Raw genomic sequence first — 15,693 nt, 5'->3', positions numbered from 1 at the left:
CAACACCCATCCTTATGAATGACGTGACGCTAGCTATAATTATATCAACAGACAATCCCCTTCCAGCGTGGGAGAAGCCACAGGCGTATAGTGTGCTATAGTTAATAGAACCTCAATAATAACTCAAATAATGATTTATTGCAAAGTAAAGAAATCTTAAGTTATTTTGTAAGAATTTTTAAATTTAACTCAGTAACTTAAGTCACACAGATTTAAAAAAACACAAGCCAATAAAAAACACATTCGAGAGAGGTGTCTTTTTTTACCAGCGTTTACCTGACGACACAGTAGTGCTATTGCAAGCAGCAGTTACACGTGTATTCAGTTCAATTCACCTTTATTTGTATAGCGCTTTGACAGTGTAGATTGTGTCAAAGCAGCTTCACATAAAAGCTCAAAGTAAATTGGAACAGTGTAGTTCAGTTTGTAGTGTTTAAGTTCAGTTCAGTTTAGCTCAGTTCAGTGTGGTTTAATAATCACTACTGAGAGTCCAAACACTGAAGAGCAAATCCAACGCTGCGGAGCTCTACCGATTCCAAACCATGCAAGCCAGTGGCGACAGCGGAGAGGGAAAAAAACTTCACTAATTGGCGAAGTGAAGAAAAAAAACCTTGAGAGAAACCAGACTCAATTGGGTACGACCATTTTAATTTCTCCGCTGTCCAAACGTCTTGTGCTGAGCTGCAGTCTCAGCGGCGGAGGCTGGAAGCTGGCCTCGGTGAAGACTTGTCTGTCCCTTGAGCATCACAGGAATCAATCTCATGTTTTCCACTCCTCCATGACCACCACAGTAGCTGCTACGGCCTGGTCCAGGATATAGAAACCTTGGGATCATCTCGTCGTTGGTCTTGGATCGAATCAGTGACTCTGCATAGTCTGAGGGCCTCAGAGAGAGTATCCCCAAGTGGAAATAGAGAATAATTAGCGTAGCTGCTGTTCATAGTGAATATAAACAAGATACAGAAACCTGTGTGGAAACCTGCTAAGTGATGCACTGAGTGTATGCTTTACTAAAAAGATAGGTCTTTAATCTAGTTTTGAATTGGGAGAGTGTGCCTGAGCCTCGGACGTTATCAAGAAGGCTATTCCAGAGTTTAGGAGCCATAAATAAGAAGGCTCTACCTCCTTTACTCGACTTAGCTATTCTAGGTACTATCAGAAGCCCTTAGTTTTGAGATCTTAAAGAGCGGGTTGGATTGTAGCGAGACAGAAGGTTGGTTAGATAAACAGGAGCTAGATTATTTAAAGCTTTATAGGTAAGAAGCAACATTTTATAATCAATACGGAACTCAACAGGCAGCCAGTGTAAGGAGGATAAAATTGGGGTGATATGATCATATTTTCTAGACCTGGTAAGAACTCTGGCAGCTGCATTTTGTACTAATTGAAGTTTGTTAATAGAGGATGCTGGGCAGCCAGCAAACAGTGCATTACAGTAGTCCAGCCTAGAAGTCATAAGAGCATGGACTAGCTTTTCTGCATCTGGGATGGATAGCATACTTCGTAACTTAGTGATATTTCTTAGATGAAAGAAAGCAGTTTTTGTGACGTGGGAGATATGATTTTCAAAAGTTAAATTGCTGTCCAAAATGACACCCAGATCTTTTATAGTAGAGCTAACGCTAACTTTGTATCCCTCTAATTGTAGGTCAGGTTGTGAGATCTGCTGTGTACAGGAATTAGGCCCAACAAGTAATAATTCTGTTTTGTCTGAGTTTAAGAGAAGAAATTTGTTGGTCATCCAGTCTTTAACATCTTTAATACACTCCGTTAGCTTAGATAGTTCAGACATCTCATCAGGTTTAGTTGAAATATATACTTGAGTATCATCTGCATAGCAGTGAAAGCTGATCCCATGTCTTCTAATAATGTCTCCCAGGGGTAGCATGTGTATTGTAAACAGCAAAGGGCCTAAAACTGATCCTTGAGGCACCCCATACTTTACTGGGCTGACTTGTGAAGGCTGTCCATTATTATTCACAAACTGGTATTGGTCAGTTAAGTATGACTTAAACCATTGTAGAGCCTGTCCCTGGACACCTGTAGACTTTAAGCGATTTATGAGGGTACTGTGGTCAATGGTGTCGAATTCTGCACTAAGATCGAGTAAAACTAATAGCGAGATGCACCCTTGGTCAGCAGCTAAGTGTAGATCATTGGTTATTTTCACTAATGCGGTTCCTGTGCTGTGATGAGCCCTAAAACCTGACTGAAACACTTCAAAAACATTGTTCGTCTGCAGAAATGAGTATAATTGAGCAGAAACAACTTTTTCTAGTATTTTAGACATAAATGGAAGGTTTGAAATAGGCCTATAATTAGCTAAGTTGCTGGGGTCCAGTTGCGGTCTCTTAATAATAAGCTTTGTACTACAAAGAAATATCCTCATGTCGGTGCATTATTTGAGCGGACTTTGCTTTTCTTGTTAGCATGTGCAGTACATAGGGCTCGCGATTTGGCGTTAAATCAAAATCTCGATTAGTTGAACACTTTAACTCGATTATGATTAATGAACAATTATTTTATTTATACATTTTTTTGCCCTCATAGTTCACTGACAAGTTTTATATTCCATCTAAAGGCATCTCTGGTGCAGCTTGCAATCGTTGTCAATGTAGTGCAAAGTAAGGCTCAAGAATGAGTCCATCATCATACTTGACCAAAGATCAGATGTGGCTGCAAAGTGGCCACAGTAGAAAGAAAAAATCAACCACAGCCTTTAACAGAGTGGGGGTCACGTGACACGGAAAGTAGTTGAAAAAATGATCCTGGAAAATTTTGATAGATTATAAGTTCTGAATGTTGATTTCGATTACTTTTCGATTAATAGCCCAGCCCTAACTACATGCTTCACTGAGTGGACTATTGAGCTCTCTTAAACTTTGACTACAGCATGTGTGCAAGCTAGTCAACGATACGATCCGCTGCTCTTTCTGTTTTGCAACAAACCTTCCTTGTCTTTGTCACAAGTCATTTAAATGAATGGCTTCTATAGCACAGTGCTTTCTGTGTCCTGTGTGAAAGTTGAAGTGAGAGAACGGCTGACTTGATTTTGAAAGCAGCATAGCCTTTTTTCAGTTCATAATTTAGACTAGTTTTCTCTATTGGCCAAAAGCCAAAAAAGCCATTTACTAATTGCCTTTGTCTGCAGCATTATGATCTTTTCTCAGCCTCAATATGCAGCACCACACGTTCTCATGTGATTGAGTCCATGCTATTCAATATTTCCAATTTAGAGATTTTGAAATAGTAAAACTTAATGGTGGTGATGCTGTAGTCAAGTTTATCATGGAGCAGTCATTTTTAGGCTTCAAATCGGTTGTATTTGTGAAGATTATCATGAACAACAAAACACAGAATCACCATCAATGGCTACAGAGATTATATTCTTCCTAGTTAACAGAAAAAATATTACTTTTTCTTTGTGTTTTCTTTACTTTTCTGTACTTTATCTTTAATTCATTATCATATTAGCTCTTTTATGTGTACCAGTCAGTATTTGCTCTGTGTTGAGCACTGCAACATGAAGAAAAAGGCTTGTGTGCTTCTCACTGTGGTGTAATTCTGCAATGTGTGAAGTCTAAGAATTTGTAATTGGCAAACTAGCAGCTTGAACTCATAGTAGCACAAGAACTGTGGTCGTTCGCTAATATAGTGCCACTCCTATTTTTATACACGCGACACCAACCTCACAATATACAAAATAGCCTTTTAAGCATTTTATAGGCATCTTTCTTTTGTGTTTTGTGGGTAGGCTTTGAAATTGTGCTAAATTGTTACAGTTTGTGATTTTATTTGGATTTTTTGATGTTTGCTGTCTGTTTCTGCGTCATGGAACTGCTTGATGTGACTGCACAGACATTCTAGTCATGGCGAGAGTACACTGCTTGACTGTGTTAACAGATTCTAGTCAATGTGAGTTGGAGTTACAGTAGTTACAAAAAGTCTTGGGTGACCAGATATCTTGTTTTTCAGTTTTATTTTTGGTGTCCTGACTGATTATGGAAAAAAACATGTTTTGTCCTGTATTTCAGCTCTTTAAAAAATCTTGGTGTGGCTTTTTGGTATGACTTTACCAATTCCTTGGTAAAGGACTTTTCCTTGTTATGACTTTACCAGGTACCAATTCTTCTGATTAACTAGTAGCTTGTTACCTGTCTATTATTAAGATATTGGCTGTTTATTTGTACTTATAAAACACGTTCTGTATGATTTTATTTTACATGCCCAACCCTAATGCATAAACCTAACTACCTCCTTAATAACAATTAATAAGCAACAAATTTGAAGATTATAGAGGCAAAAGTCATAGTTAATGATTTAATAATAGCGACAACTGTAAAGTGTGACCAGACTCTTTGCTGTTCTAGCACCTATCAATTTGGAGATTTTGGCTGTCCATAAAGTCCAAATCATAGAAAGCAATGCATGACTTTATCAATTGGTGTCTGTACATTTTAGTTTTAATACATGTTTATAAAAGCTTTTTTTTTATAAATCTCCACTTCTACCAGACTTCATGTTTTTTATTCTATATCTTTTCTATTTTATCTGTTTTGAAGGTATTTACAGAAAGATATTGCATAATATGCCTGATTCAAAACCCCTGATTCTAATATATCAAACAAAGAAGCACAGATTTGTAAATTCATACAGTGAATCAGGGTTTCGTGCTAGAAATACATATTTGCATATTTCAAAATAACATAAAAAACTTGTAATACTAAACGTCTGTAATTTCCTAATGTAATCAAACAACTAAGGAAGCATTATAAAAACTATTAGTTTGTTTATATTTTGGTGAACTGGAGTAAAAACACAGTTAAATGATTAATGTTTATTGTATTAATATCTAATAATTTGTATTCCACTCTGATATATCTTATTACCCTGCATAAAAACAACACTGACACTTCTGAAAAACTGAATGCTCATTTGGAAATTTGATGTGTGTCATATATGAACATATGTATAAAATGATATCTAACATATTTGAACATATATTTGAACATATTTGCAATCCCAATGGTTGAAAAAATAAATGTAAAAGGACATTTTTGCAACATTTTGAAATATATGTTTCACATAGAGTTGGGAAAATAAGAATTGAACACACAAGGTTTTTCCTGGGAATAATTTTTCTAAAGGAGCTGTTGGCATGGAATTGAACCAGATTTTGGTAAAAACTCAAACAATACAAACATAAAGATAAAACAACCCAAAAAATCTGGAAATTGAGTTGTGTAATAACTGAAATGACACAAGAAGAAAGTACTGAACTACTGAAATGTATTTAAAACTTTAGATAAAAGGCTTTTTTGGTAATGGCAGCTTAAAGACGCCTCTCATATGGCAAATGAAGTCACATGAATTACTCAGGTGTGAGTTTCAACAGAGCATAAAATCGTTATGGTTCTGTGGGTCTCGTCTATCAAATCTGATCTTTATTTTGTATTCTCTATTGGATTCAATTCAGGTGATTGGCTGGGCCATTCTACAGCTTGATTTTCTTTCTCTGAAAGCATTTGAGAGTTTCCTTGGCTGTGTTTTGGATAATTGTCTTGCTGAAATGTCCACCCTGGTTTCATCTTCATCGTGCTTTTATTGTAGATGTTGGACTGAAGCAGCTAATATTAGTTTACAATGACGAAGGGCAGAGTTTTGCTGAAGAACTACTGAGAGATTTCAGCTGCTGTCTGGGCTTTTACTGCCTTTCTACACCTCCATTTCTTCATGTGTTCAATAATTTTTCCCTGTGTCATTTCACTTAATTACTCTTAGCTTAATTTGTAAACTATTCACATTTGTTTTCTTTGCATATATGAATTTCTTGAGTTGCTAACAACAACCAGTGAAAATTTCATGTCAACGGCACCTTTAGAAATATGTTTTCTGAGAACAGTGGTGACGTGCTAAATACTTATTTTCCTCGATGTATATATTATACTGCATATGTGAAATCTCAACTTACTCCCACAGTAATTCATAACTTAGTGGCTAATTTGTATTAATTTGTACAAACTCATTTGTACATTTTAGTACAATTTGCTCATCCCCCAAAGCAGATTAGGTTAGCCACTTTTCTGACAATACAATATGAATAAATAAATAAAATAGTTATGTTTCCTCATGTGATCTGGCTGAAAATCCAAACATGAATTTATATATGAACATATATTGCTATATATCAGATTATTATATCACCTAATAAATTGATTGTTAAACATGATTGTCAACTTTTCAACTTCTTTCTGTGTAAAGCAGTTTTTTAATACAGTTTCCATTGTATAAAGCTCTATTGAGAATATTGTGACTTGACTTGACTCCTCTGACATCACCATCTCTTTTCTATCCCTCAGAACCACCAGGGCATCTGTCCGCAGGAGAGTGTTTACTGCGAAAACAAGTGTGGCGCAAGAATGATGCGTAGACTCCTGTCCCAACACACCATGACGGAGTGTCCCAAACGCACACAGCCCTGCAAATACTGCGGCAAAGAGTTTGTGTACGACACAATCCAGGTGAGTGACAAGTCAAGCAAACCACTGTACCTCATTCTACACTCCTCAGCTGTGGCCTGGCATCAGTACCACACAAAACCGAACGCTAATAGTGTTTGCTTGTTGACTTTTATTCCTGTCGGGTGCTGAGGGAACAGTAGCCGCTCAGTTTCGAATTAAAAGGGGTTTTGAGGCTGCGCAGGGCGGATGGCAATGAGCCTCTGACTACATAAACGCTGGCTTTCAAACTTGATTGTGGGTTTGGTGCCAACCACAGCTTGGGCTGGCCTCGCTTTTTTTCATAACACCTGCGTTCACACATAGAGGTATACATGCTGGAAACACTGGGAGATTCAGCTGCCTGGCTAATAGACATGCTAGCCGTTTTCCAAAACATGGTGCGCTGTCTTCATACATCTGTCATGAGGATTCAGATGGGACCAGTTCTGTGAATTAGATCCAACGGGTGGTGTGTTGTGACTCATTTTTTGCAATTTGTTGTTGATTTTGAATGGATTTGAATGTTAGCATGTCGCTAAGCTAACAGAATGCTGAAAGCCAGCTACTGTATGAACACAGATACACAGGCTGTGCAATTGATTACACACAAGTATGTTGCAATGATTTATCAGTTTATTTAATGCTATATTTATCTGCATTTTAAACATGGATTAAACTGATTGAAGTATGTTAACCGTTTGGCAATTTCGAAAGTAATATTTATTAGGTAACTGTAATCAAAGAATTAATGAATAAAGGTGAAAATGTCAAAAGTGTACATTATTGGAAATTAAGATGTATATATCACCTTAAAGCTGAATAATATTTAAAAAAAAAACACTTTCCATTGATGTTTTGTTTGTTAGGACAGGACAATGTTTAATCGAGAACTTTAAAATTAAAATACTGGGAAAATCACCTTTAAAGTTACATAAATGAAGAGCTTAGCAATGAAGATTTCTAATATTTTTATATTTATATATTTTTTATATTTATTATATACAGTTTTATATATATTTTGTATTCATTTTGTGGGTAGGCTTTGAAATGGCACTAAATTGTTACAGTTGATGATTAAAGACCCTTTTTTTTGGATTTTATTTGGATTTTTTTAATGTTTGCTGTCTGTTTCTGCATCATGGAACTGCTTGCAAGGCAGATATGACTACAGACATTCTAGCCATTGTGAAAATACACTGCTTTTTGGTGTAAACAGATTCTTTTGCCAGGAAATTGACAGAATATCTTCATAAAATATGATATTTATGTAATATTCTAAGACTTTTGATATAAAATTATCTATTATTTTGACCCATTTAATGTGTTTTTGGCTATTAACAAAATTTCCAGTGCAAAATAAGACTAAATTACCAAAATTGCCATTTTAAGTTGTGAAATCAGTTGGAGGACCAGATTTAAAGATACTTTTTGTTGCTGAACAGCTTTAGAATCTACATTTTTCAAACCTTGTCCTCTCTCTTGGATGTCACTTAACGTAATGTCATTTGGTCTAATATAGGCAGGTGGGATAATTAAGGGTAACATACACTTTATTTTGATGGTCCATTTGAGTATTAGTAGACTGTCTGCTTAATAACTGTTGATACTGACATTTAACTGACTATAAAAACTTTGCAAGTACATGTCAACTTACACTAACCCTAACTCCAACCTAACAGTTAGGGTTTTAGAGAGGTTAGGTAGAGAATTAGCTGAGATGTAGATGCAATGTAACTTAAATTCAACAAACGGACCATCAAAATAAAGTGTGACCTAATTAAGTCACCTACATTTTGGAACATCCTTCATGCTAAGAGCGCATGATATCTTAGAATACAGCTTCTGTAAGCACTTGTAGATTTCCAAACCAAAAGAAAAGTTGTTCTCATTTTCTCACACAGAGGAGGATTCATATTTCACATGTATTTGGTGCGCCATTTCCTACTTTATGACTAATATTTGGCCTACTCCTCAATACAAATGCTGAGCATCTGTCAGTGCGTGTTTCCTGGCATCTGAACCTGTGACTTCAGCCTTTCTAGTGTCACGCTGTATCAGCTGAGGCGCAGGAACATGAGTGCAGACACTCTTGGCCATTTATATGACATTTTCAGCAAAAACAGCTAACGTTTTACCTGTTATTTTTTGGGACTGATAATGCATATGTTTGAAAACTCATTTCAAAGTGACCGTTTTTGAAAAAAGACACATCGTCTTCACATTGTGGTCACGTAACCACCCAAAATGAAAGTCTTTGAAAACGATGACATCATGCACATGAATAATATGTGTTTAGTGGAGTGTATGATAAAGGCAGGCACAAACAAACATAACCAACAATGGTGGAATATGTGGTTGTGTTGTTTTTGCTCGTGTTTGCTAATGTTTCATCAGCAAAGAGTGGATTTTACTTTACAATACAACCAAAGTGAAGACATACAGTATCTTACACACATTTAGACACAAACAATTATATAGTCAAAAGCGCCAAGCAACCGACCAGAAATTTTGGCCTGGTATGCGTAATACAGCATTTTTGGCCATTTTTGCCCAAAAATGGTGAAAGATTGTTTTGAAAAAGTTATCATGTACACATACAGCCAAAATATTTGTTGTATAAAATGGCGTAAGACACCAAATAACCACAAACAACTTCAATTCTAAAGCAGATGAGAAAATATTATAAAAATTAGTTTACACTTAATTTTACGGAACAATTCTTGCTACTAATAAACCATTATCTCTGACTTTTACCTCGATAAACTCCCAATTTACTGCTTATTAATAGCTATTAAGGTAGTAGTTGGGTTTAGCTATTATTTAGGATTAGAGATGTACCTGTACAGTAAAATCATGCAGACCATGTGCTTTATATGTATTAATAAACAGCCAATATCTTAATAATAGACTGGTAATAAGCCATTAGCTAATAATGAGAATTGGTATTTAAACTAAAGTATTACTTATTAAAAAAAAACATTTTATAAAACGTCCCAACTTTGTCAGATCTGGTGTTTGAGATGATCTCATGATGATTTTCATGAATGCGTGCATATATTCGAGCTCACGCCTCAGTGCTCAAGCTGTCATTGCTGAAGAAATCACAGCACAACCTCCAGATTAACGTCAGTGCTAATGCCGACTGTTGCCTTTGCTCTCCGCAGAACCACCAGTATCACTGCCCTCGCTTTCCAGTGCAGTGCCCCAATCAGTGTGGCACCCCGAACATCGCCCGCGAGGACCTGGCCAACCACGTGAAGGAGAGCTGCGGCAGTGCGCTGGTCCTCTGCCCATTCAAAGAGGCCGGCTGCAAACACAGAGTGAGTGCTGAACACATTTACACGAATTGTGACTGGATCAGAAAAAACAACAACTTTGAAGCTAGTTGTGGAAACCTGGTGGTTAAAAATAAAATTATTAGTTTGTCGAAATTTTAATTAAATGTAAAGGAATTGAATTAAAGTACTTTTCGAGTAAACACAGACATTTAATTGATTAAATGCAGTATGAATTAGTACATTAAATATTAGAGTAACAGTTAAATACTTAATAAATTGCTTTTTAAATTAATAATTTGTTTTATTTATTTGTCGTATATTCCTGTTATGCTGTAGTATAGAAATTCTCTCAAACTGTAATAAGTATATTAAGTATTCTTTTTTTAATATTTAAAAAATACGTAACCAGAGCTTAATTTGTGCCGGAACATGGATAAGGCACCTCTAAAATCTGATCCGGCACCTCATTTTATCGATCCCCCTCCTCAACTGCCCTCCTGCCCTGTCCGCTGTTCACTTTCACTTTCTTCTGCGACTCCCCAACCATCTTCACTTTCGTCTGCGACAACAAATTATATATTTAATTCATTAGAATAGATCATTAGTTTTGTTTTTACATTTTTTTTAAATGTTGCATTTTACAAATGAATCATCAAGTAGTTATTTATTGATACTTTAAAAAACCATGTTCAGTTTAAAAGGACTATTTAATTGTTGCTATTTACAATTGGATACACACTACCTGACAAAAGTCTTGTTGTCAATCCCAGTTGTAAGAGCATCAGATAATTACTCGACCTCTAGTTGATCATTTGGAAAAGTGAAGCAGAAGATCGATTTTTCCGATGAATCACCTGTTGAACTGCATCCCAATAATCACAAATACTGCAGAAGACCTGTTGGAACCCTCATGGAGCCAAGATTCTCACAGAAATCAGTCAAGTTTGGTGAAGGAAAAATCATGATTTGGGGTTACATTCAGTTTGGGGGCGTGCGAGAGATCTGCATAGTGGATGGCAACATCAACAGCCTGAGGTATCATGACATTTGTGCTGCCCATTACATCACAAACCACAGGAGAGGGAAAATTCTTCAGCAGAATCACATCAAAGTTCCTGAAAACAAAGAAGGTCAAGGCGCTCCAGGATTGGCCATCCCAGTCACCAGACATGAACATTATTGAGCATGTCTGGGTTAAGATGAAGACGGAGGCATTGAGGATGAATTCAAAGAATCTTGATGAACTCTGGGAGTCCTGCAAGAACACTTTCTTTGTCATTTCAGATGACTTTATTAAGAAGTTATTTGAGTCATTGCAGAGATGTATGGATGCAGTCCTCCAAGCTCATGGGAGTCATTCACAATATTAATTCTTTTTCCACTGCACCAACAGACTTTATATTCTATACCGTACATTATTCCTGTTAAGTGACAAGACTTTTGTCTAAGCAAAGTCAGACCTTACTGTCTTAAATAAATAATAAAAGATCAAAGCTTGATAATATATTATTTTGGTAAAATAAGCATTATCTAGAGGCTTTTGACTTTCATATAAGCCACTTCTGATACCAAATGATCAACTATGTAGAAGTCAAGTTATTATTTGTTTTTTCTAAAACTTGAATAGGCGACAAGACTTTTGTCAGGTAGTGTAGAGTAGACTGTTGTCAGTAAAACATTGATTCTACAATGATGATTCTGATAGAATCAACCAAGAGTCAAAACCAAAACTCACATTTACATTATCCTTATTCAAATCTGTTCTTGGTTTTTCAGTGCCCAAAGATGGCGATTGGTCGGCACCTGGAAGAAAGCACCAAATCCCACCTGACCATGATGTGCAGTCTCGTGGGACGCCAGCGGCAGGAGATCTTGGAGCTCAGACGCGAAATGGAGGAGCTTTCGGTCAGTCACGACGGTGTCCTCATCTGGAAACTGACCGACTACTCGCGCAAACTGCAGGAGGCCAAACTGCGCAACAACCACGAGTTCTTCAGTCCACCTTTCTACACGCACCGCTACGGGTATAAGCTCCAGGTTTCTGCTTTCCTGAATGGCAACGGCAGCGGTGAGGGCTCGCATCTGTCCATTTATATCCGTGTGCTGCCTGGAGAATATGACAACCTGCTCGAGTGGCCCTTCTCATACAAGGTGACCTTCTTGATCTAAACTATGTCTAACAAAGATAGCACCAACTGAACTAGGGCTGTGATGTCAATTTTGCAGGCTATTTACATCATGCAGTTGTTGCGTAAATTCCAATAATTCTACCTCAGAATTAACAGCATCAATGTAAGACAGTTACATATGGGGCTACAGTGGCTGAGAGAGCTCAAATGCTGCAAGTTAAGAAAACACTTGAAAACAGAAAAACATTTACCAACTGAGAAAACATCTTCATCAGTTTGACAACACATGCGCATGGAAATTCTCAGTATTTAAACTATTTTCAATTCAAGTCTACCTCAGAGTTTTTTCAAAAACTGCTCCGAAATGGGCATGGAGTTCTGCGAGCAGAGAGAGGAGTGGCCGTGGCCGTGGCCGACAGAGCAGGGGAAAAAGAGGAGAGCGAACAACTGTTTTAGGTTGGCTCACAAAATAAGACACAAACCATGAGGAGACGCATGATTTTAAAGTTTACAAATTAAAATGAATATGTTATACATAATTTCACATACACATAATCACAATTTGTTATATCATCATAAAGATAATTTATTAAACACAATAAATGAGGAGGACTTCTCTCCTTCTGAATCCCCGGGTCTAAATGCAGACACACTGGAGAGCAGTGCAGCAGGTCTCTTTCCCTGTCTATTTCAACCATTAGCCCTGCCGATAATCCGGAGAATTTAAAAAATAAGCGAACACAGCAGCACGGATAGGCGATGTGTCTGAATGGTAAGGAACTTAACTGATAAAAGACAAAGTCCACCATTCAACAATTCTCGTAGAGCTCTCCCGACAAAAACGCTTGCTGCAAACCAACAGCTTTGCTGTATCGGCCCTGACAGAATCACATGGAAAAATATGCCACAAACCCTGTGAATCATGTAAACAAACACATATGTTCCTTAATGAACAGCTAAATACTGAGTGCCATGCGCAGACGCGATCTCACCCAGTCATTGGGTCTCCCGGCTTGGCGGGTCTGCCTTGCCTTCAGAAAGCACGTGCTCTCATGAATAATTAAGAAGCAGGGTCTTCTCATTGTATAAGAAAACTCAGCTACTGTATGAATAATAATGAGAAAGCGACGCGTCATCACTCCACTAGCAGATGTGCGCTACGTCACCGATTTTGACCACGCCCCAATAATTATTTTAAACCCGGAAGATGAAATTAGCTGACAAAAGCTCAAAATGATCCAGTTTTCTCCAAAATTAAAGCTGACCGGTGCTAACTTTGTCTTAATTGATGCTCAACATACATAAATCTGCTGAATTTTTTAAAAAAGTACTCCAGAGTATCTTGAACCTTTAAATGACAGTTTGTTTACAAAATCACACAGTTGTTATAAACAACAACAACATCTATTATTTAGCATATTCAAAATAATGAGTATTTATTTATTTGTTTGTTTATCTATCTTTATGTCCTCCAAGGTGACCTTCTCCATCCTGGACCAGAGCGACCCGTCACTATCCAAACCCCAGCACATCACCGAGACCTTCAACCCAGACCCCAACTGGAAGAACTTCCAAAAGCCCTGCAGCAGCCGCAACTCGCTGGACGAGAGCACGCTGGGCTTCGGCTACCCCAAATTCATCTCGCACGAAGAGATCAAGAAGAGGAACTACATCCGCGACAACTCCATCTTCCTCAAAGCTTCCATAGAGATCCCGCAAAAAATCATGGCCTGAGGGGTGAACGTTTGTGTCGACGTTTTGTTTTATCCCCTCACAGAGCTCATCTGTTTGGTGAATCGGCCAGATTTGAGGAGCCGTACCAAAATATGGAAGTGTTTCGCAAGGTCATCTCTTGGATTTGCTTTCTAACACTATTCTTCCTCAGTCTACAGCAACGCCTTTGGACATTCAGTAGTGCCTAGAACATTTGTTTTAACTCAACTGTTATTTCTGGACTGTGAAAGGCTATTCGTAACCTTTAGAGATTGACAAGACGTACACTAACCCTCTTTCTACACCGTTGGAAAACGGCTGTGAACTCTCAACCGAACGTAGATTCAACTAGTTTAAGGAAACTAACAACGGCTGTGAACTAAATGTAGCTTAACTCGTTCGACTCAACGGTGCATTGTAGTACTTGCGTTTCTTTTTCAACACTAGTCGACGTTTGAGATGATTCCGAGCATGGCATTTCTTTCCAGCTTTTTTTTTAATCGTTATCGTATGATGGAAATCAAACTCATGCAGTCGGATTCGGATCGAAAGCCATTGCGAGAGATTGTTTACATTCAGTTCGAGGGTGGAGATTCATTCATGGACCCGTTCTGTTGTTTTGTACTGTATCCTGTATTCTTAACCAGCGTGTGAGGGCTTGACGGCCGGATGAGCGAAAGGAACCAAATGTTTTTGATATGTGAAAAATATAAATGTGAGCAGCATTGTGTCATAAAGCGAGGAGGATTTCGAATGTGAACTCTGGACTCGACATGCTCGGTTCTTTGTCTTGCTGTGGCGGATGATGAACGGAGAAATGAGCGGCGCTGGTAGTTTGGTTTACCCGTGCCTGGTAAAGCAGCATGTGAGCAAGTGGAGAGTTCTTCCATGTGCCTGAGGAAGATGAGCCTTGTGCAATATGGCTGCCATTGCTCCATACAGACCAGTGGAGGACTTTTTGTTGATCCTTATTATTATTATATATTATATGTGAATACTAATAACGAAAAAAAAATGCAAAAAGCACATTCTTCTTCGCATTTAATCCCGCTACGATACCAGCTAATATTTTGCAACGATTTTGAGAAAACCGTGGAAGAAAAACAAAAGAAAAAAAGAGACCTTTTTTGCTAAAATTCTGTATTTTACAAAGTACTTCGGATGTTTTCTACAACACTTTTTTGGCGATGAGTTTCGGGGGCTGTTCGTTGGACCCTTTTTACATTTTCACCTTCTGTGGCATTTGCTCGGTCATTTATTATAATTTTTTTTCGTCTGGTTTGGATTTATGCATATTATGTCTGTATTATTTCCTCTTGAGATGTATTTATTTTAAGGCGCCATGACGTGAGCTTGACAGGAAAATGGTGCAGATGTTTTTTATATGTTGATTTGATGATTGCTTGTCAAATATCACTTGAAATAAAACAATGTCTACAAGTTGGGCTCTGATCTGGTGTGTCGTTGCTAACATTTTGCTGGAAAACAGGGACAAAATGGAGTTAAACAATCTATTTGGGAGTCTACTGGGGATGTAACGATTCACTGCAAAGCTGCGGTCACACTGCACTTTTCTCCCCATAGACTTGTCTCCCCAAGTTTCGCAGTTCACTGTGTTGTTAAGTTTAAGCTCGGTGAACTCTGACCTGCGAAATCGCATCACTTGACTGTGTGAGACAAATCGTGGATCAGAACATGACCTCTCTGGACAGAAATGCAAAATATGGACCAATCGCTTGCTTCTTTTAATGTCTAATCCTCTTGTTTAATCCCGCCCCTTTTTGCAATGCCAAACTACAGAATTTTGCAACCTCAATCTCTGGTGTGACCACAGCTTTAGACGGTTGAAAATCAATTCAAACGTGACGATTTAAACCGGAACAAATGTTAAATGAATCGCGATCCATGTTTTGAACAGAGGGGGCGCTGTTTATAGGCACAAACTTGCTTTACCTGCACATCAGCGGCAGTGTTGCCAACTTAATGATTTTGTCACTATGTTTAGTGACATTTCAGTTCCCCCTTAGCGACAAATTTTCAAAAGTGCGACTAGCGACAATTTTTTTTTTGTTG

General features: G+C 37.7%; 1 protein-coding gene across 2 annotated transcripts in view; it reads left to right on the top strand.

The window, feature by feature from the left end:
- traf4a (tnf receptor-associated factor 4a) overlaps positions 1-15,060 on the top strand; it is a 101,487-nt gene extending 86,427 nt beyond the window's left edge. The window contains exons 5-8 of one of the 2 annotated variants that reach the window (XM_056473577.1): positions 6,360-6,521; positions 9,665-9,820; positions 11,555-11,934; positions 13,389-15,060. In XM_056473577.1, coding sequence (XP_056329552.1) covers positions 6,360-6,521; positions 9,665-9,820; positions 11,555-11,934; positions 13,389-13,641 — 951 coding nt within the window. In that variant the 3' untranslated portion in view covers positions 13,642-15,060. The remainder of the gene's footprint in view (positions 1-6,359; positions 6,522-9,664; positions 9,821-11,554; positions 11,935-13,388) is intronic. The other variant, XM_056473578.1, reaches the window with a different exon arrangement.
- The last annotated feature ends 633 nt before the right edge of the window (positions 15,061-15,693 follow it).

Source organism: Danio aesculapii, chromosome 15 (assembly GCF_903798145.1).
Source record: "Danio aesculapii chromosome 15, fDanAes4.1, whole genome shotgun sequence".
In the NCBI taxonomy this organism is placed as follows: domain Eukaryota; kingdom Metazoa; phylum Chordata; class Actinopteri; order Cypriniformes; family Danionidae; genus Danio; species Danio aesculapii.
This window is presented reverse-complemented; position numbering and strand designations above follow the sequence as displayed.